The 21928-nt window shown below is 42.8% G+C and overlaps 2 protein-coding genes across 2 annotated transcripts; both read left to right on the top strand.

The window, feature by feature from the left end:
• Positions 1–1418: 1418 nt before the first annotated feature.
• Positions 1419–8026, top strand: CASC3 (CASC3 exon junction complex subunit). Its single transcript, XM_070944778.1, is given in 5 exon segments — positions 1419–1447; positions 2159–2259; positions 2262–2319; positions 7382–7778; positions 7781–8026. Coding segments are annotated over 5 exon segments (831 nt in total).
• A 1503-nt stretch (positions 8027–9529) lies between these two features.
• LOC139317698 (uncharacterized) lies at positions 9530–20691 on the top strand. The gene is made up of 3 exons (XM_070944777.1): positions 9530–9630; positions 15186–15399; positions 19027–20691. The coding sequence occupies exons 1-3, from the start codon at positions 9530–9532 to the stop codon at positions 20689–20691; spliced, it is 1980 nt and encodes a 659-aa protein (XP_070800878.1).
• Positions 20692–21928: the final 1237 nt, after the last annotated feature.

The raw sequence follows: 21928 nt of genomic DNA, 5'->3' as shown, positions 1-21928 counted from the left end.
ACTATTGGGGGCGAGTCGTTGGCCCCCACAGAGAGGGCTCGCAACCTGGGGGTCCTCCTGGACTCACAGCTGTCTTTAGAAGAGCACTTGACGGCTGTGGCCGGGAGGCCATTTTATCAGGTTCGCCTGATTCGCCAGTTGTGTCCCTTTCTGGATCGTGACTCGTTAAATACAGTCACTCATGCCCTCGTCACTTCCCGCCTGGACTACTGTAACGCTCTTTACATGGGGCTCCCCTTGAGGAGCACCCGGAGGCTCCAGCTGGTCCAGAATGCGGCTGTGCAGGTGGTTATGGGAGCGACGTGGCGCTCCCATGTGACCCCCCCTCCTGCGCGAGCTGCACTGGCTCCCGGTGGTCTTCTGGGTGCGCTTCAAGGTTTTGGTTACCACCTTTAGAGCGCTCCATGGCTTAGGACCGGGGTATCTACGAGACCGCTTTCTGCCACCAGTAGCCTCTCACCGACCAGTACGCTCCCATAGAGAGGGGCTCCTCAGGGTGCCGTCCGCCAAACAGTGTCGACTGGCGGCCCCCAGGGGGAGAGCCTTCTCTGTGGGGGCGCCCGCCATCTGGAACGAGCTCCCCCTGGAGATACGGAGGATCCCGGATCTGCGCGCTTTCCACCATGCCATCAAAACATTTCTATTCCAGCAGGCCGGCCTGGCCTAACCTCTCTTTTAAATTGTTTTTAAAAAGTTTTTAAAAAAATTTTAAATTTTAAATTTGTCTTATGAATTTGGGGTGTTTTAAATTTCATTTTCCGGGCCAATTATTTAATTGTATTTTAATAGTTTTTTAACATTTGTATTATATGTATTTTATTTGGCTGTTCACCGCCCTGAGTCCTTCGGGAGTAGGGCGGTATACAAATTCAATAAATAATAAATAATAATAATAATAATAACCATATTGGTATTTTCACATAATATTTATCTCTAACCTTCTTCCATACCAATAACAATGCATTCCTTATATAATGTCTATGAAAGTATGTATGTATGTATCTTATTTCTACCATACCACAAAAATGCATGCTATCCCAGTTGTAAATCATGACCTTCCAGTGTTAATAATCTTGTATTTCTTAATTCAACCCATTCCTTCAACCATGTCAATCCTGCTGCCTGGTAATATAATTCCCAATTCGGCAATCCAAATCCACCTCGTAGTCTCGTATCTTGAAGCATTTTTATGCTTATTCTTGCTTTTTTCCCTTGCCATATAAATTTCCTTATTATCTTATTAAGGTGTTGAAAGTTAGTCTTTTCTATTTTTATCGGTACTGTCTGGAATAGAAATAGTAATCTTGGTAATATATTCATCTTTATTATTGCAATCCGTCCTATATGTGATAATTGAAGATTCTTCCACTTCTTCAAATCTTTCTCAATTTGTTGTTTAGTTGTCTTCTTTTACCATTATGCATCTTGAGGTTAAATATACTCCAAGGTATTTAACTCTTTTCACCACTTGTATATCTAAATTCTCTTTTATCTCTCTTTTTTGTTTTTCTGTAATATTTTTCACCAAAATTTTTGTTTCATCTTTATTTATTTTCAAGCCAGACACCTTTCCATATCCCTCTATTCGTTCTAGTAATTTAGGGCCTGTTATTTGTGGTTCCTCTATGATGAATACTAAATCAACTGCAAAAGCTTGCAATTTATACTCTTTTTAATTTTCATCCCTTTTATCTCTTCATTTCGAGAGAAGCAACCTAGAACTAAGACATTTCCTGACAGTGAGAACAATGAACCAGTGGAACGACTTGCCTCCAGAGGTCGTAGGTGCTCCATCACTGGAAGTTTTCAAGAAGAGATTGGACAGCCATTTGTCTGAAATGGTATAGGGTTTCCTGCTTGAGCAGGTTGTTGGACTAGAAGACCTCCAATGTCCCTTCCAACTGTTATTCTATTATTTTACAGAGACAACTATTTCCTTTGTCTCTTGTGGCAAAGCCTTCCCAAAAGAGGTATTTTTCTTTGAGAAGCATGATGGCCTTTCAGAAATCTATGAAGACTTTTTTTAAAAAAAATTGTCAGGCTTTTGGTTTTTATCTGAATTTCCCCTTGTAGAATCATATTGGACTCTTTGTGTCACGCCCAAGGCAAGGTAGCAATTAATAAATTCTTATTGTTTTTCTTTATCTTGATACATAAGATCTAAGGGTCACCAATGCAAGTTGTGGAAAGATGAGGGACGGTGGGAACATGACAAGTTTCAACAAGATGAGCAAGCACCCAAAACCAGTCAAGAGCTAATTGTATCTGCTCTGCACACAACTCTGATGACATCAAATCCAGGAGGGTGCATAAACCAAGGTGAGTTTGTAGGAACATGGTTCTGGGTACTTTTTATGGAATAATATTGTGGGGCTTGAATTTTTTCCTGACCTTGACAGAGGAACAATTGTGACTGTTAGGGTGTGTGTAAAAAGTATTTGTTGCTTGTGCAACGAGCAGAGCAGAAACACACAGGGAAGGAGATAAACGTACAGCTCGTGTGAGAAAAATACTTTATATACAAGATAAGAAGCAGTTTCGGTGTAAGTAAAACAGTCCAAGGTCATAAACAGTAATATCAGTCCAGTAAGTATCTTCCCTTACCAAAGCAAACAGACTTTAGTAACTCTCGGTATACAGTACCATATACCAATCCAGTCTAACACCAATCAGCAGAAAAACGCAGGAAGCAACAGTAACAGGATCAATCAGGAACAAGGAATGCTTCTCTGCGCTGCTTATTTATGCACTGTAGCCTAATTGCAGGGTTCAGCAAACCCTGATTACGTGGCTCAGTTGTTTCTTAAAGAAACAGATATATTGCCTGACCAACAAGTTAGGAGTAAGCTACAAGCTGAACCTAACATTCTCCCCATTGGGCAGGACAATATACACAATAGATACAGAAACAAAAATACACATCCAAATCATACATTGTACAGTGGTATCAGTTACATTTCAGATTCTTAATCCAAATCTTTCCCAACAATTGGTGTGTTTAATGGCACCTTGTGCTTTGGTAAAATTATCGGCAATATTGTCCTCTGATGCGCAATATTCCAATGTAATCATGTTATCCTTAACACATTGCCGAACATTCAGATAACGTATATCAGTGTATTTAGTCCTTGTCTTTACAGCAAGATTCGTTGCCATTTTAATGGCTGCCTGGTTATCTTCATAAACCGTAATAAGATAGTCCATTTTGAATCCAATATCTTCCATCAACTGTTTATAATAAATCAGTTCAGTACATGTAAGTGATAGACAAGAAAACTCCGCTTCCATGGTAGACAAACTGATGTGTTTCTGGCGAATTGATCTCCATCCAATCAGGCAGTTATCCAACATGATTGCTATTCCAGACGTAGATTTTCTGGCAAAACTGGCATCAGCATATGCCTTTAATACCATATTGGCATTTGGTTCTAAATACATAGCAAAATGTAACGTTCTTTTAAGATATCTAAGAACACGTTTTGCAGCTTGCCAATGCCTATTAGTAGGCTCTGAACTATATTGTGCTAGTTGATTAACACTAAAAGCTATATCAGGCCGTGTCCAGTTGCTCAAATACGACAAACTGCCTATTAATGATTGATACAATTCTTTACTGAACTGTGGACTCTGCAAACTATCCTGTTGGAATTCTTGTGTCATAGGAGTCTTGGCAGGTTTACATAATTCCATCCCATATTTTTTCAACAATTTGCAGATTTTATTAGATTGTGAAATTTTAAATCCTCTAGATGTTTTCAGGATATCCAGCCCTAGATAATGCCGTATATGTCCTAGATTTCTAAGTTTAAATTTTGTTTGCAACTGACCGATAATCTCTCTGGCCTCAGCGTCAGTTCTGGTAATTATGGCAATGTCATCTGTAAAGAGTAACAAGAATGAATCACATCCATCCTGTTCTTTTTTAAACAGACATTTATCTGCTACGCCCTCATAGAACCCAATGTTATGTAATTTCTGCACTATACATTGGTTCCACTCGTAACCTGATTGCCTTAAACCATATAGGCTTTTTTGTAGCCTCCAACACTCAGTGCTATCCTGTGTATCATAACCAGGAGGTTTCTTCATATATATTGTATGCCTCAACGGAGCGTTCAAGTAAGCTGTCTCGACATCTATATGAGTAATAGAGCATTTACTTCTAGCTGCCCAAACCAGCATCATTCTCAAAGTGCTCGCTCTTAAACTTGGAGCAAAAACCTCATCATAGTCTCTATCTGTCTGTGAGAACCCTTGTGCAACAAGCCGAGCTTTATGGGTTACTACCCCATCTACACTTTTCTTTACCTTGTAGACCCACCTACAGCCTATAAGTTTCTCATTTGGTGGTATTCTTACAACTTCATAGACACCAAGCCTCTTCAATGAATCAATTTCTCTATCCATTGCCTCTTGCCAGGCTTTTTGCTCCTTTTCTGGATATAATTTTATATCATGATAACTGGATGGTTCGATATCTACTTGGCAAACCACTGTGGCTTTATAGCGATCTGGTGGATGCCGGTCCCTGGAAGATCGTCTAGGCATAACAGGACTAACATCAGGTATATTGGGTTCATCCTCCCCTAACCCTGATTCCTGTTCCTGTTCTTCAACCTTAATAGATGGTTTATCATCCATCTCAGATGAACTATCATCAGGAATATGGTCTATCTTAACATCCACATCTGTAAAACCATAGTCTGCTTTTTCTAACCTGTCCCAGCCTTCATGTTCTAGGAATTTAGCACTAGCGCTACACAAAACTTTTGTTGTTCCTTTTTCCCAGAACCTATAGGACCTATGGTTAGCCTCATAGCCAACAAAAATCATTTTCTTTGCTCTCTGTTGGTCCTTCCTTCTCTGACTAACTGGTATATGCACCCAGGCTGGTGCACCAAAAGTATGTATATAACTTAAATCAGGCTTCCTCCCGTGCCATAAAGTAAAAGGTATTTTTCCTGTAGAGGAGTGCACCACATTATTTAAAATATGATTGGCACATAGTATTGCTTCTCCCCACAATTTATCAGGTAAACAAGCATCAGCCAGCATAGTCCTAGTCATAGCTTGTAGGGTCTGGCCTCTTCGTTCTATAAATGCATTATGTTCCGGCCGAAAAGGGGCAGAACGTTTATGCTGTATCCCAGCATCCTTCAAAAACTTAGCCAACTGATGGTTAGTAAACTCAGTTCCATTGTCAGTAACAATGCATTTCACCTTAAACCTCTGCTTCCTTTCTACAAAACGAAGCCAGTTTGTGATACATTGGAACGTATCACTTTTGGACTTCATAAGGTAGCAAAAACCATATCTGGTAAAGTGATCAACTATACTCAAAATATAGCATGCTCCCCCTAAACTGGGTTTCTTTGGCCCTATTAAGTCTAAAAAGACTACCTCCAAAGGTTTAGTTGTTTTAAACCCATTGCAGCGGTTTGCAGGTGTAACTTTACTTTTATGCTGGTTACAAGTATTACAGTTCAGGTATTTGCTGCAAGCCCTTAACTTAATGCCTTTAGACTGCTTAACAGTCGAATGCAACAACCTGAAATTCAGATGACCAAGCCTTCTATGTAGTAAATGTACGCATTCATCATGCGGCTTTACATTTCCAAATTTAGCTTTTGACTGAACTAACAGTAATGACTTATCCCTAATGACAAATAAGTCGTTTTCTAATTCTGCAGTAACTACAGTGCCTTCACATTCCAGCAAACATTTGTTGTTTTTAAAAGTTACTGTAAACCCAGAATGTAGTAATGACTTTACAGATAAAAGGTTATATTTCAAACTAGGGATATAAAGCATGGGTAAAGGGTGCTTACTAATAGAACATTGAACAAGTCCCTCCCCAGCTACAGTCACATTCCAGCCATTAGCTAATTTGACCTTTTTAGTACTTTTCTTCATGTTTAGAAACAGTTTTCTGTTTTTTGTTATTGATTGAGAGGCACCGCTATCAATCACCCACCAATCATCTTTTATATTATTAGATGAACTGGTTGCTAAATTACACCCTTTCCTGGGTTTAGCAAAGTTTCTAGCAGATACTTTCTTATTTTTACAATATTTTGCAATGTGCCCCTTAGCCCCACATGCATAACAGCGTTTAACAATATTTACATTCTCATATACAGCTTCCACTTTTGGTTGCTGTTGCATCCTTAACTGGTCTCGTTCTTGCCTACGTTTGGCCTCATCTAGTAACCTACCAGTTATACTGGCCAATGTTAGTTCATCTCTAGACAATACTTCTAATGATGAAACAAAAGAGTCATAACTGTCATCCAACGATGAAAGAATAATATAAACTTGCTGCAGTTCAGTAAACACAAGGTCTTTCTCATGTAGCTCCTGGAAAAGCCCTGTCATGGAGTCCAGGTGAGCCATCATGTCTCCTCCTTTCTGAAGATGTAAGCGAAATAATTTCCGTGTCAGGTAGATATGGACACCCACAGAGTCACGAACGTAGAGCTTCTTTAGCTTTGTCCAACACCTCGCAGCAGACTCTTCGCCCCGGAAATGGACAAGCTGCTGGTCTCCCAGTGTCAGGCCAATGATGCATAAAGCACGCTCGTTGTCCCTGTGAAACTTCGCTATCTTTTTGGCATCTTCTTCGTCAGCAGCATTCAATGCAGTTATGTCCGGTGGATTATTAACCATGTCCCACAGTCCTTCTTTTCGCAAAAGTAGACAGCATTTTGTGGACCAGGTAACATAGTTTGTACCATCCAACCGGGTTATGGTAGAATAACTTGTACCTTGCTCAAAAGCCATCATCTTGACTACTACACCCACTGCCTGCACTTCTCACTTCCGCAAAAACAAATTAAAGAGCCCTGGAACGTTCTGGGCCCATAACCAATGTTAGGGTGTGTGTAAAAAGTATTTGTTGCTTGTGCAACGAGCAGAGCAGAAACACACAGGGAAGGAGATAAACGTACAGCTCGTGTGAGAAAAATACTTTATATACAAGATAAGAAGCAGTTTCGGTGTAAGTAAAACAGTCCAAGGTCATAAACAGTAATATCAGTCCAGTAAGTATCTTCCCTTACCAAAGCAAACAGACTTTAGTAACTCTCGGTATACAGTACCATATACCAATCCAGTCTAACACCAATCAGCAGAAAAACGCAGGAAGCAACAGTAACAGGATCAATCAGGAACAAGGAATGCTTCTCTGCGCTGCTTATTTATGCACTGTAGCCTAATTGCAGGGTTCAGCAAACCCTGATTACGTGGCTCAGTTGTTTCTTAAAGAAACAGATATATTGCCTGACCAACAAGTTAGGAGTAAGCTACAAGCTGAACCTAACAGTGACGAACAATTCAACATAAAATATTCATTTCTGAATGATAGCACCTCTTCTTCATTCAGGTTTGGGAGTCCTCCACAGAGAGAATCCAATTGGCCCAGTGAACAACCAAGTCTAGACTGTACTTCTGTAGCACCTCGAACATTCATTAATCAAAACTCAGTGGGGACAGGACAAATGGTCACTCCAAGGGCATTCCCCAAACCTAGTGGCTGTAAATGGACTCGCCCAAGCTATTGAGCTGTGCATGTGAATAGTCAACATGCACCTCACTTCAGTGAACAGTCAAAGCCTGAGAGCAGTTACCGTGCCAGATGTTTATATCCAATCCCAGCAAGGGAATCTTCTCCCAAGTCTGAGATACCACATATTCAAAACAGCCCTGTTAAAAAAGTTGTTGTTTTGGAAAATCAAACTCCACCTGCAGATGTTCTACAGACACAAGCAGATAGGCCTGTGGGGGAAAAAAATCCCATTCTCGGGCAAGGAGGAGTCAGAATAAAGCAGGCAAGACAGGAAAATTGGTAGATGAAGTTCCACCTCTGTCAGGGTTGATACCGGCACCATTAAAAACTGCCAATATTATACTATCACCTTCTCCAGCAAAGAGTGGTAATTGGGAGTTGCCTGTTGAGGCAAATCTGGATGGTTTTGAACAAGACATGACTCAGTTGAATATAACAGAACAAAACTGGAATCAAGGGTAACACCAGTGTCTCTTGGGAGGAGTGACTGGGGACAGTGGGCCGACGCCAATTATGATCATCCAGTATCCATCTTCCCATTTAATGGTAGGGGCCCATTTGTCAAGCCACGCAAGGGATTCGGACATCTTTGGTGCCACTATGAATCGTATGAGTTCACAATGCATCCCCATTTCTAATTTAACCAGTTTGGTTATTTGGGTGGCTGGAACCCCTCCAATTAACGTTCCATCCACCTGTTTGAACTTAATTGGGCTTTTCAGGGCTCTCATTTTTATCCCTAATTGTTCAACGATTGGACGTCCAATTAAGCACCTGGTACAGCCTGTATCTATTACTGCTGATAGTTCTCCTTGCTCCCCTGTTTCAGGCACCACCAATTTCACTTTAACTGAAAAGGTGGGGGGTGGCTGCACTCACCATCGGGTCATCTTCATCAGTTGCCTTGCCGTGAGGGGCTTCTTTGGCTGGAGGTTCCTCGCTCTCTTCAGTGGGGAGGGGAACCTCTATGGCTTGTTGGGCGAATCAGCTGGTTTCTGGGGGCTTTCTTGGAGCCCTTCTGCTTCTGGTGGCTGTGGGAGGACGTGGTTGTGGAACTGGCACAGGGGCCAGATACTCGGAAGCCCGATGACCCATTTGTTCACAACGGTAGCACTTAATAGTCCCTGTAGGTTGAGAAGGAGGGGTCTCAGCAGGTTTAGAAAGAGGACGTCTAGCCAAAGTCCTCCGGGGTGGCTTCTCCGCTGAGGGTTTGTGGTGTGGGTAAATTTCTCTATCCAGAGCTATGGACATGGTATATCAGTCCTGCAGTCGCTCTGGCACCCCTCGAACACCACATACTTTTCTGACTTCCTGATCAATGGCTTCTTCAAAGTAGTGCAGGAGTATGTGGTCCGGCCAATGGCCCAGGTTCCCTGCAACCTGTCTAAAGTCCCATACAAAGTCTTTTATGGGTCGGCTACCTTGTTTCATCATTTTTATTGTGGCTTTGTTCTCATTGATCCGGTCAGGGTCTTTGAATCTGGCCTGGAGAAGTGCAGCAAAACCTTCAGCATCGTTTAGTTCAGCAGCTCCCTCCCTATCCAGTCTGAAGCATCTCCTTCATTCATGCCATTGGTAATCACTGACACTAAGTCGCAATCAGTTTCGTATTGTTCTCCATACTGATCTATATGGGCCCATATTTGGCTGAGGAAGTAAGCCAATTTGGTAGGCTTACCGTCAAATGTGGCTCTAAAATGGGGTGGTGGTAGCCTTGCTGGTGGAGCGGCCACAGCGACGGGCGGCAGGGAAGGGAACTGCTGTAGCACCACGATGGGTGGTGGAGGTACACCGGTGGCAGAGCTGGAATCTGCGGCGGCGCTGCTGCTGGCTGGATTGCGGCTGGCAGCGGGACAGGGGCCGGCTGCTGCGCTGGTTGTTAAGCTGCAGAAGGGGGGGGAGCTCCAGCCAGCTGCCAGAGCAGACCCCACTGCTGTGCTGGGATCATTGGGGCATATTGGGCCCATGGGGATCCCGGAAAAAATGGAGCAGAAGGTCCTGGCATCCACTGGCACTCGACCCACCCCTGGCTGGGATAGAATCCCCAGCCTGGGGGGATATATTCTGTATGGGGTAGCTTGAAACCCGGTTAGCGAGGGGGGACAACTGGTGGGGGTAGCGGTCCCCATGCCGGCTGCGTCTGAGATATGATAGAACCTAGAAATTTGAAGGTCTCTACTATTGATACTGTGTTTAGATTTTAGATTTAGATTTTATTACACTTCTATACCGCCCTTCTCCCAAAGGACTCAGGGCAGTGTACAGCCATCTTAAAACACATATACACTTACAAAATTTAAAAACAATTTAAAAACAAATATATAAAAATTTGGCCCACAAAATTAAAAGCTAACAGACATTTAAAATTCCTATTAGGCCAGCCCAGCTTGTTGGAATAAAAGAGTCTTCAGGGCGCGGCGAAAGGTACGCAGGTCGGGGAGCATACGAACCTCTAGGGGCAGCTCATTCTAGAGGGCTGGTTCCCCCACAGAAAAGGCTCTCCCCCTGGGTGTCGCCAGTTGACATTGTTTGGCCGACAGCACCCTGAGGAGCCCCTCTCTGTGGGAGCGTATTGGCCGGTGGGAGGCTATCGGTGGCAGAAGGTGATCTCGTATATACCCCGGTCCTAAGCCATGGAGCGCTTTAAAGGTGGTAACCAACACCTTGAATTGCACCCGGAAGACCACCGGGAGCCAGTGCAGCTCGCGCAGGAGACGTGTTACATGGGTGCGCCGTGTCGCCCCCATAATCACCCGCGCGGCCGCATTCTGGACCAGTTGGAGCCTCCGAGTGCTCTTCAAGGGGAGCCCCATGTAGAGAGCATTACAGTAATCCAGACGTGACGTGACAAGGGCATGAGTGACTGTGCGCAGTGCATCCTGGTCCAGAAAGGGACGCAACTGGCGTATCAGGCAAACCTGATAAAAAGCTCCCCTGGCCACGGCCGTCATATGATCTTCCAAAGACAGCCGTGCATCCAGGAGAACACCCAAGTTGCGAACCCACTCTGAGGGGGCCAAGATCTCGCCCCCAATAGTCAGCGATGGAACCAGCTGACTATACCGGGACGCCGGGAACCACAGCCATTCGGTCTTGGAAGGGTTGAGTCTGAGCTTGTTTCTCCCCATCCAGATCTGCACGGCCTCCAGGCACCGGGACATCACGTCAAGGGCATCATTGGGCTGGTCCGGGGTGGAGATGTACAGCTGGGTGTCGTCAGCGTACTGGTGGAACTTCACCCCGAAACCACGGATGATCTCACCCAGCGGCTTCACATAAATGTTGAACAGAAGGGGCGAGAGGACTGACCCTTGTGGCACCCCACAAACAAGGCGCCTCAAGGTCGACCTCTGTCCCCTTCTGTGTTGTCTAGTATTGTAAGAGGTGGTACTATGGGAGGGTTTCTCCTAAAGTCTACCACCATTTCTACGGTTTTGAGTGTGTTCAGTTCCAGATTGTTCCAGTCACATCACGAGGCTAGTTGTTCAACCTGCCGTCTGTATGCGGATTCATTGTTGTCTCGAATGAGACCAATCAATGTTGTATCATCTGCAAACTTCAGTAGTTTAACAGATGAATCGTTTGAGATGCAGTCACTGGTATAGAGAGAGAAGAGAAGTGGAGAAAGCACTTCTGGGTGGGGGGGCTGTGCTAATTGTACAGGTATCTGATGTGATTTTGCTTAGCTTCACCTGCTGCTTCTTGTCTGTTAGGAAGCTTGTGATCCACTTACAAGTGTGTTCAGGTAGCTGATTTAGTTTAGTTAGAAGAATGTCCAGTATGATGGTATTGAATGCTGAACTAAAGTCTACAAAGAGGACCCTTGCATAGGTCTTTGGAGATTCAAAATATTGTAGGATGTAGTGCAGAGCCATATTAACAGCACCATCTGTTGATCTATTTGCTTGGTATGCAAATTGCAGGGGGTCTAACAGTGGATCCATGATGGTTTTCAAGTGGGACAGCGCTAGCCTTTCAAAGGTTTTCATAACTACATATGTTAGAGCAACTGGTCTAGTCATTCAGTTCCTTGATGGAGGGCTTCTTCGGCACTGGGATGATAGTGGAGCGTTTGAAGCAAGAAGAAACGTGGCACATCTCTAGTGATTTATTGAAGATTTGGGTGAAGATGGGGGCCAATTGGTCAGCACAGACTTTTAAGTAAGAAGGAGTTATCTTGTCTGGGCCTGGAGCTGTTCCTGGCTTTTGTCTGTGAAATAGGTTGTGCACTTCCTTTTCTGTGATCACCAGGGGTTGTGAACACAATGGGATGGGGTCAGTTGTAGGAAGTTTGGCTGTTGTTGGTGTGTCTGGGATGGGGGTTATGGAGATAAGTGGCTGTAGTTTCCTTTCAAGCCTGCAGTAAAACACTCCAAAAAATCTTGCCAATAAAACTGCAGGAACAAGTCTAGGCAGTTGCCAAGAATCAACACTGACTCAAAGCCCCCTCCCCCCAAGTTGTGGTTATACTGGTGTAGGAAGTTAGCACCCACCCCTTTCCTGGAAGAGTGAAATATTTTAGGAAATATGAAAAAGGCAGAATATTATATTTCCCTGGATGAGAAATGGAGAAGCATATTTTACAGACAAAGCAGCTCCCACCTTCCTGCCCCCCACCCTTTGTCAATGGGCCATTAAGGCCTGGGCCAGTCTATTCTACATAACAAAGATCTGCCTCCTTCAGGCAGAGCCATAGTAGGAATTGCCAAAGATCCAACAAAGATAGGATTAGCCCTCTACACAATAGCAGCAGAAACTCACCACATGTGACCTGGGAAGCACATGTGACTAATGTGGGAAAGTGACAAATAAAGTAATAAATAAAGTAAAAGCGGATCCAACTAGATGATGCTTGTAATTGTATCCAGCACGTAGGCAGACACATTCCTTTCAAGAAGGATTTCTACTTCAAGGCCCCTCAGTTGTCACAGATAAGGACAGTCTGGTGATTTACATTTTTAAGGTCAGAGAAAGGAGATGTCCATATTATTGTTTCAACAAGAGATAATTTGAATCTATGCTTCAGTAACTTCTAAGAAGAATTATAACTGTTTTGCAAAGATAGTAACAAGCTCAGTAATTAAGGTATGTCATTTTGTGTAACATATGTCTGTGATAATAAGAAATTGCTGACTTCACAGAATCCTTTGTTTGAAACTGTATAAATGCTTTGAGCTGAAAATCAGAGATTGTTCAAACTTCTTTGGTAGCAATACCAGGTTTGATCCTTTATTGCAATAAATAAATAAACTGATTCTGTCTGCCCTGAAGGGATGGTTCTGAATTCCTTCTCCACAACATGACCATCAGCCAGCAAGGCTAGCTAAGACCTCCCCCCCCCCCCCCCCCGGGAGTCTGACAACCAATCAGGATACTCTTTCAGTGCCCCAAGAAATGCAGAGCCAGAGAGAGCATAAAAACCCGAGGATTTACTGTATCTGCCCCTTTTCTGTTCAGGAACTCAAGCCATGTGATCCTGTCCACCATTAAACCATCTTTCCAAGCAGTCTCCATGTTTCCAGTGTCTGTTTCCCCACTTGGAGCAGAACCTAAAAGGAGATTTCTTCCAACACTGGAGCAATGAAAACTTGATAACTCTCTTATTTTTAAGCAATACTACTTGATGTGGAATAGTCCTGAAGTGAGTTTTAAATGCACTGATTTTCCATCTGAGCTGAAAAGTAGACCACCTTAGTTTCAGTGAGATGTCTAACTCAGGTACCTTTGGACTAAGCCAAAATACTGGTGTTGGGAGGAAATACTCCCCTTAGGATTCTTCCAGCCGGGACGCAACGGTCAGTGCTTTGAAGAATAAATTGAATCAAGAAGGAAGCTGCCAGAAATAAGCCTTTAATGACAAGGAACCAAGATGAGTTACATTCAGCAAGGTTTCTTGGCTAGCTAGAAAGATTGACATTCAAACGTGAGTTTCTGAGTTATGGTCTAAAACTGGTTTTTGGTGACGTTTAATCCTTTGTCTATTGATGGGATAATTTTCCCTATTCAGTTTTGTTTGGAAGGAAAAGGTTAATCTGTTCCTGAAAAGAAGCAGAGTTGAGAAATCTGGCTATTTCCTGTGTCTATTTGTTCTGGTAATTGATTTAACAAGGGCAGCTTCTGTAAACTCTGGCAATGAGCCAGACAGGGTTTTTTTTATTCCCTTGTGTTTTAGTTTAAAAGGATTTAAACGGTTTGTGATTTAATTATTTGTATTGTGTTTGGATTATTTGCTGTCTCATGTCTTCTTCCTCTATCTGGGGAGGGGGGGCTCCCTTCAATCCCCCCCCATTTTGTACTATTACTGTTAATGCTGGATGGATCTAACCCAATAACTCACAGGAGACAATGGTATCTCTTCATTGATTCTTTATTCTAGGCCTGGAGTCCTCCTAGGCCGAATTCAGGGTAAAGGTCACTGACCTCTGTCTTGTCTTTGCAGGCACACATCTGGAACTGCTGGATGCCCACGTGTAGGACCCTTTTATACACCAGGGGAGGAGTCTGAGGTAAGGGGGTATGATGGGATATGGGGAGGTGCCAGCCCCTGCCTGGGAGAATTAGACATTTACCCTGACAATTACTGATGGTTCAGTAATTAGTACAAGGTTTAAATAGGTGGAGTGTAAACTTGGTAGTGGCTGTCAATTTGGCTCATCATCAGAGAGACTTTGTTGGCCTGATTGTTTGATTTGGTGAGAGCTGTCATGCACTTTCTCTGGCATCTAAGGCATGGGAGAATGCATTGGCAGAGACAACAAAAGATGAACCCCATTATTGTGACTGCAACTATGGTTCCAATGAGGATTTTTAACCAATGGAATTCTGGGAGCCATGAAAAGAGCCATGAAAAGTCCCAGGAGGGTTGGCTATAAGAAAAGGTGATGGTCTCAGTGTTGTTGCAGGCTAGCTCTGTGTTATTGAGGTTCTGGCATTCTGAGACTTTAGGGGCCTGGCACCCTGTCAGTGTGAAACAGGTGGCTGAATGGGTTATGGCTGCCACCTGTAGTATGTACAGGCTGTTGTCTTTTATGTCTGAATTAGTTAACCAATTGAATATATTAGAGTATGAAGCTGTGAGAGGGAACTCCCTTAATTTGGTGTCATTGGTAATGGCTTGTGGTCCTATCGCTACTCCCATTAAGCATGTAGTTAAAATATCTTTCACTGACCTACCTCCGGCAAGGCAAAAGTCTGTAGTAGTCAATACTTCCCGTGCTTAGTATTCCCATACATTCCCCTTTTCTGGAAACAATTTTGGTTCTATGAACCCAGAAGTACATTTAACATATAAAAATATACAGCAAATGTTATACAAAAATTTAACAAGTCCAAACTTATTCCCCTTCCTCATCCCTGCCCCCATTTGGTTCAGTTTCAAAAAGTGTTTTCAATGTCCACTCTTCAGTGTCTGGAACTTTCCTGAGTCATAGGGGTGGAACCTTTGGTGTCGCTTCAGGTGTGGTGCTGTGGTCCACTACAGCTGGTTTTATGTGATGTCCAGTGGATCCAGGCATTTTCTGCAACCTTAATTGCTGTCTGAGTGGTTAGTAAAACCTGGACTGGTCCAGTCCACTTTGGTTGTAGTGGTGATTTAAGGGTGTAAGACTTTATCCAAATCCAGTCTCCTGGTTCAAAGGGGTGAAGTTTTTCTTCCAGTGGTAGGGTCTGTGTTAAGACACTCTGCTTCGGACTTCCGGTTGGCGCCGCTGTCGTCGTTAGACGGTATCTTCAAGACCGCCAGCCCCGCCGCCCGTAAAGAGCCGCCTCTACAGCTGAGAGGCGGCTTGAAAAACTCCACGATCTTGAAGAATCGGGAGGAGAGCCGGCGAGACAAGGTAGAGCCCCCTGCAAAGTCCCCAGACTGTCCTTTTTGCTTCTGGGGAGGAAGCAGGGTGTGGCTCCCTATCCAGCTTGCCGAGGCTCCGGACTCCGGGGACAACTCTGCATTCAGCAGAGCCAGACGACGCGACCAACGTAACTAGCGAAAGCCAAGAGAATTACCAAAAAATAAACAGGGTGGAATCTGGACTTGAAATTCAAACTGCAAGTATTTTTATTAGCCCTGTGAATGAGTTTAAGAACTGAGACAGTAAAAGTTTGCTAAAATGGCATCCAGCTTCAGCGATAGGGAAAGCTGAAAGCGAAAGTGGATTTGCCTGAGTGTTTAATACGCTACAAAGTAACTAAAAGTAACAGCGCTGGCTAGAAGAAAAGGGAAAAGTTCTTTTTAAAGTGATTCTGATCTGTTCCTTCTCCCTTGAGATTTGATTAAAGCTGGGGAAATCTCTGAAAGGATTCTGTGGTGAAAAGGGAGGGAGGACTTCCTTCTTAGAAAGATTCAGTCTGCGTGGTAGAATGGCTTCAAAGCAGACAAAGCCAGCCAAAGCTGCAGGGGGGGGGGTTCCCCCATTCACAAGCCACAGGAGCAGCCCTTAAGTTTGCAGACCCAGAGCCAAGCACAGGAGACTGGTTTTAAAGATTTGAAGGAATTTATTGCTGCGGCTCTGTTGAATCAAAATGAAGTTTTGGACCAGAAATTTGAAAAATCTCAACAGGAAATTAAGGAGGCGGTTCAAGAAAAATATGATAAGATGAAGCGTGACATACTGACGGTTGTGACTGGCTTGTCAGAAGCAGTTGTTCAGATTGATAAAAAAGTGGAAGAAGTAGAATCTAAAATGAAGGAAGCTGATTATAAAATTTCTAATGTTGATAATAAAACGCAAAGGATTGAAAATGAAGTGACAATGATGCAATTTAGATTCATGGAGTTTGCTGTAAGACTGAGAGGAATAAAAGAGAACAATAGAGAGGATTTGAGAAGGGTTTGTGCTGATGCCTGGGCTGTGATGCTAAAGGTTGACCCTGAGGAGATTTTGTGCAAAATCAACAAGGTTTATAGAGTGAATTCTTGGGTGGCAAGGCAAAGGCAACTGCCTAGAGATGTGGTGATCTACTTTACAGATAGAAGAATAAGAAACGCTATCTTACAAAAGTCTTTTGTTTCTACCATTCAAGTGGAAGGAAGGGAGATTGGGATCTACAAAGAGCTGCCACCTAAGATGCTAAGAGATAGAAAGGATTTTGGATTTTTGGTGACTGAATTAAAGAAACAACAAATTCCATTTAGATGGGACGCTACAGTTGGAATAATATTGAGGTATCAAGGAGAGAGATATCGATTAAATACTGTTGAAAAAGCGGAAGAATTTTATTTCAATGTTTTTAAAACTGGTGCAGCATCTCCATGCACATCCTCAGCGTTAGGTATAGTGGAGGGTGAGAAAGAGAAGCAATTTGAACAAGAGCTTGAAGAGCAGCGGAAACAGATGGAGGTGGAGGCAACGGAAACTCAAGGAGCAACAGGGGGATTTTTAGATGAACCGTTGCTGGATCTTCCTCTAGAGGCTATAGGTGGACCACCTAAAAATACAAGAGAAGTGGCAGCGGATCTCGATCTGATGTTGCACAATGCTAAGGACCAGCGTATAACTCGAACAGCTTATAAACAAATTCTAGAGAAACAACAACAGCAGAGGTCTAAGTCACCACAAGATAAGCAGGGAGTCAATGGTACAGCACAAAAATCCGAAGCTATGGGAGGAGCTAAGCCAAAGACTACTAGTCTGGAACAGAGACTTCAGCAAATGCTCTTAACGCTTCAGGAGACTACAAATGACAATTAAGTTTTTATCTTGGAATGTGAACGGACTGAATTCACCACAGAAAAGAAGGAAGATATTTCATTATTTGAGACAATTTAATAATGATGTTATTTGCTTACAAGAAACTCATATTAGAACACAAGATCAAAAATATTTGATAAATTCTAGATTAGGAGCACAGTTTATAGCCTCAAATTCGGAGAAAAAGAATGGTGTAGTGATTTATATAAATAAAAGATTGCCAGCAAAAATTTTAGAAGCAGATGACTGTGGAAGATATATAGCAATTGAACTTTCTACAGACAATGGTCCAATTTTGGTGATTGGAATTTATGCTCCTAATCAGCAACAAGAAAAGTTTTATAAAATATTGTACTCTAAACTATTACAGTGGGACTTCAGATCTATTTTACTTATGGGAGATTGGAATGGAGTAATAGATCCCAAAAAAGATAAAAAGAGTTTGGCAAAGGCATGTGTTAAATTACCACAGATTTTTTTTGATATGAAAGAAGATTTGGAATTGAAAGATATATGGAGAATGCATAACCCAAAAGAATTGGACTTTACTTTTTTTTCAGATAGACATAGATCCTTCTCTAGGATTGATTTTATTCTACTTACGGCTGATTTACTTTTAAAAACAAAGAAAACAAAGATACTTCCGAGGACTTTAACTGACCATAGCCCGGTATGGATAGAAATAGAAATGGGAAAGAATGAGAGAAGATCATGGAGAGTAAATGAAAACTTGTTTAGATATGAAAAGAATGTAAATGAACTTAAAAAACAAATGAAGGAATTTTTTGAAATGAACTTGAATAAGGGTACCCCTATTGAAATTGTTTGGGATGCGAGTAAGGCGTATATGCGGGGGGGTACTGATCTATATGAACTCTAAACATAAATCAAATAAACAAAGAAAAAGATTAGAACTGGAAGGAGAGATAAAGAAAAAAGAACAGATGCTTATAAAAAATCCAACAGATGAAAAATTACAAGGAATTATAAAACTTTTGAAAGACCAATTTCAAATGCTTACAGCGGAACAAGCAGCAACTAATTTACAATTTGCGAAACATAATACATTTTGCAACGCTAATAAGCCGGGCAGGTGGTTAGCTTACACACTAAGGAAACAACAGAGTACTCGGATTATTGGTAGTATTGAGTATGGAGGGAAGGAAGTTTTTCAACAAAGATTAATTAAAGAAGCCTTCTTAGATTATTATACCAAACTATATGCCAAAGATTGTCACTGCGTTATTTTATTTAGCAGCTGAGCTCATCATTTCTGGACTATCTGACTTTCCGTAGCTTGCCAACTTCTTATCAGTAAGCTATGTGCTTCCGCATTCCTTTACATTCCTTCTCACACTTTTCCTTTGTTCTCTTGCCACGGCTGCCGGTTGCTGAAAAGCAGCTGGCCCGAATTATTTCAAAATGTAGCAATTATCTTTCTTAGTTAGTGAAGTGTTTTATTTTCTTTATAACAAATAAATGAGTTTTATTAGAGAACTTTTCTTCGCGTTTTCTTTTCAGAATATTGCAACTTGGAGAAGCCTCGATCCATCCTCTAATTAAATCAGGGTGATTTGTCCCAGAGCCAAACATGGGATTAATCAATGCCCTGACATCTGGTAGCTCGGACGGTTGATTTATGGCTTTTTTCCTTGTTTTGTTATTTCTGATAAGAGCGCATAGGCAATTAGTTTTTAGCTACTGAGGTACGCTAATTATTTTGCTAAGATGCCGAAACAGAAGAAAAACAAATACAAAATGTATTTTGCTGAGAAGGTGGCAGAAAGGAGTTTTTCAGATTTCCATCCCCTTACTACAGCCACACGCCTGGAACAAGAAGAAACCGTGGGAGAAGGAACGAAGGGAGATAACAGAGAAATTGTTTTTGAAGATAACGTACTGGAACTGAGGTCAGTGACATCTTCTTCTGAATATGCATGCTCCCAAAAAGTCCTCCCAGAACCTTCTGAATTTGTAACGCTCGGTGCAAGGCCAAAGCAAACTGCCGAGCAAAATTACTCCCACGCAGAGAGAGAAACAATTCATTATTCTCCTCGAAGCTCTAAGCTCACCCTGGATGAGCTGGCTATGAAAGCCTATCGTGACCGTATAAAATTCTATGAACAGGAGCTATCCCAGGCAAAAATGGCTATATCTATGCTTGAGCAAGATAAGGCAGAGTCCCGTGACTTAAGATTTTCAAAAGGGGCCATCTTGTCTTCTTCCTCAGAGCCAAAGACACTCCCCCTGGTGGATACTGTGTCAGGCCAATTAAGGCAGAGAGCACTGCATACGTCACATGAAAGTCTCCCTGATCAAGTTACATATAAACCTGCCACGCAGTCATTTCTTGTAACTGCAAAGCTGCCCGAAGCTAAAGGTGCAGCACCATCTGCTGGCGAAAGTAATTTACTACAGGAAGCTGAAATGCCACAAGTGTTTCCACAGGCCCAAACTCAAACACCCCCTGATGGTGTTGGTGTCCTTTTAGATGGAACACAACCATGCTTAGTGCAGCAAAGGCAAATGACTGCATCTCCAGCAGGTCGTGCCAATATTGCAGCTCAAGCACAAATGCCTGCATATGTGCCCCAGCCACAAATGCAAATAGGGACAGCTCCTGGCCCACCTCCAATGGCACAACCAAGACCATTTTTAGGTCCACAACAGGCACAGCAAATACCACAGGCATTTCTGCCAGCACAGCCAGCATATCAAATGCAGGCTCCTTACCAGGCATTTTCTGTCTCTCCACTAACTGGTGAGTCAAAACAAAAAATGTCAGGACACAATTACAAAGCCTGGGTCAGTGAGATTACACTATTGCTTCTTAGAGAAGGCACTCACTGCATGGTTTTTAATCCTCCTGCTCAACCTTGGACTTATGCAATAAGAGATTTAGAGATAAGGGCTCGCACAACATTATTGATGTCCATGGATACTGAACTGCAGGTCACTTTTCCACCAAATACAACAGCCCGACAAATTTGGGCCGAATTGGAAAATTGCTACAGGCCTATCTCAATTGAATCTTCATGTTTACTCATGTCTGAACTCCACGGTTCGAGATTGAAACCCGGTGAACAAATTGGAGGACATTTGACCAAACTGAAAGGACTGAGAACAGAATTGAGAGAAAGAGACCATAACATTGAAGATATTCAAATGATCAGCATCATTATTAACTCTTTGAACTATGAATGGAAAGATGCTGTTACAAAAATTAACCAAGTCCCAATTGCTCAATGCACAGTGGACAATGTCTGTAGACTTTTAATTGAAGAAGAGGCATTCATGTTGGCCACGCCACACTTGAGAGAACCACCCGTATCAAGAGCTCCAGCTAGGCGCCCCTTCCGAGGAAGGACCTACGCTCCAAGGATGCCAAGATGCTACACCTGTGATCGTGTGGGACATGCCACCCGGGATTGTCCCCAATGAGTTCCAGCTCCCGTCACGTACCAGCCCAGAGGAACAGATTCCAGAGGCAGAGGCGGAAGACAAGGTCGTCGTGGTCCCCGGCGTGATCCACAAACTCCACTCGCCACATTGGCTTTAACCAATGATCCACAACCTCAACCAGAGTATGACAGACAACTCCTGTGGACTTTGGACAGTGGTGCAGCATTGCATGTTACCTACAGAAAGGAACTTTTCACAGAGATGCACGAGCCTGAACCTGAACTATGTGAACTTTATTCTTATTCAAATCATCCTTGTCAGGTCAAAGGAAAAGGAACTGTTTATGTTGAAGAGCTCGATGCATTCATTCCTGATGTTTATTACATACCAACAGCAACCAGTAACCTGCTTAGCCAGAGTCACTTGTCTAGAATGTTAAAATTCCAGGTTCACCACCTTGAAAATGCAAGTTACATAGTTAAAGATGGAGATATTGTTGCTGGAACCATATTAATTGGTGGTGTTTATTACTTAAAGCCAAAGCCTAAAACACAAACACAGGCAAGTATACAAACTCCAAAAAGGGAGAGCACAGGCCCAGAGAGAGATGCTCCAGAGAGAGTTCCTGTTGCTACCCCAAAGGCTCCTAAAGCCAACAAAAATAGAATTGGTAAACAGGTTGCTCAGAGCAAGCCTGAGGTTCCGCATAAAAATGTTAATGTTGAGAATTCACTAACTGGTAAACCTTTGCATTCCAGGTGTATCCACAAATGGCATAGAAGATTGGGGCATGCCAGTTTCCGTGTTCTTAGGAAGATGCCGGAGTTCGCAAAAGGTTTGGATCTAAAGGGGTGTAAGGGGTTTTTGGATTGTGCTGTATGCAAAAAGGCCAAATCCAAAGCAGCAGCCATTCCCAAACGCGCTACACGCCTGTCAACACGCATTTTTGATTTGGTTCACACTGACATAGTTGGTCCTTTTCCGCCATCATTTGGTGGTAGAAAATATTTTCTAACAATTGTTGATAATTACTCTAGATATGGATATGGATATCCTATGAAAGAAAAATCAGAGACTTTTCAGATCTTTAAAGACTTTGCAGCCCTTGTTTCTACCCAACACCAAGTTCGCATCGCCAGAATCCAGAGTGATCATGGTGCCGAGTTCATGTCTCAGCGTTTCCAGCATTGGATGCGTAAGAATGGAATTATTCATCAGACGTCGGCGCCTGACACACCGGCTCACAACGGAAAGGTACTGCAAACCATGATGCGTT

Source organism: Pituophis catenifer, unplaced genomic scaffold (genome assembly GCF_029215685.1).
Source record: "Pituophis catenifer annectens isolate HBS135680 unplaced genomic scaffold, rPitCat1.0.hap2 SCAF_5, whole genome shotgun sequence".
NCBI classification, from domain to species: domain Eukaryota; kingdom Metazoa; phylum Chordata; class Lepidosauria; order Squamata; family Colubridae; genus Pituophis; species Pituophis catenifer.
Note: the sequence above shows the minus strand (reverse complement) of the source record. Positions and strands in the feature narration are given on the sequence as shown.

What these genes read in the sequence shown, in the direction of transcription:
- LOC139317698 (XM_070944777.1), top strand. Translation starts at nt 9,530, where the DNA reads ATGGGGATCCCGGAAAAAATGGAGCAGAAGGTCCTGGCATCCACTGGC. An exon ending in AGCCTGGGGGGATATATTCT is followed by an intron (nt 9,631 to 15,185) that starts GTATGGGGTAGC and finishes ATCCAAATCCAG; the next exon opens with TCTCCTGGTTCAAAGGGGTG. An exon ending in AGGAGAGCCGGCGAGACAAG is followed by an intron (nt 15,400 to 19,026) that starts GTAGAGCCCCCT and finishes TTTGCTGAGAAG; the next exon opens with GTGGCAGAAAGGAGTTTTTC.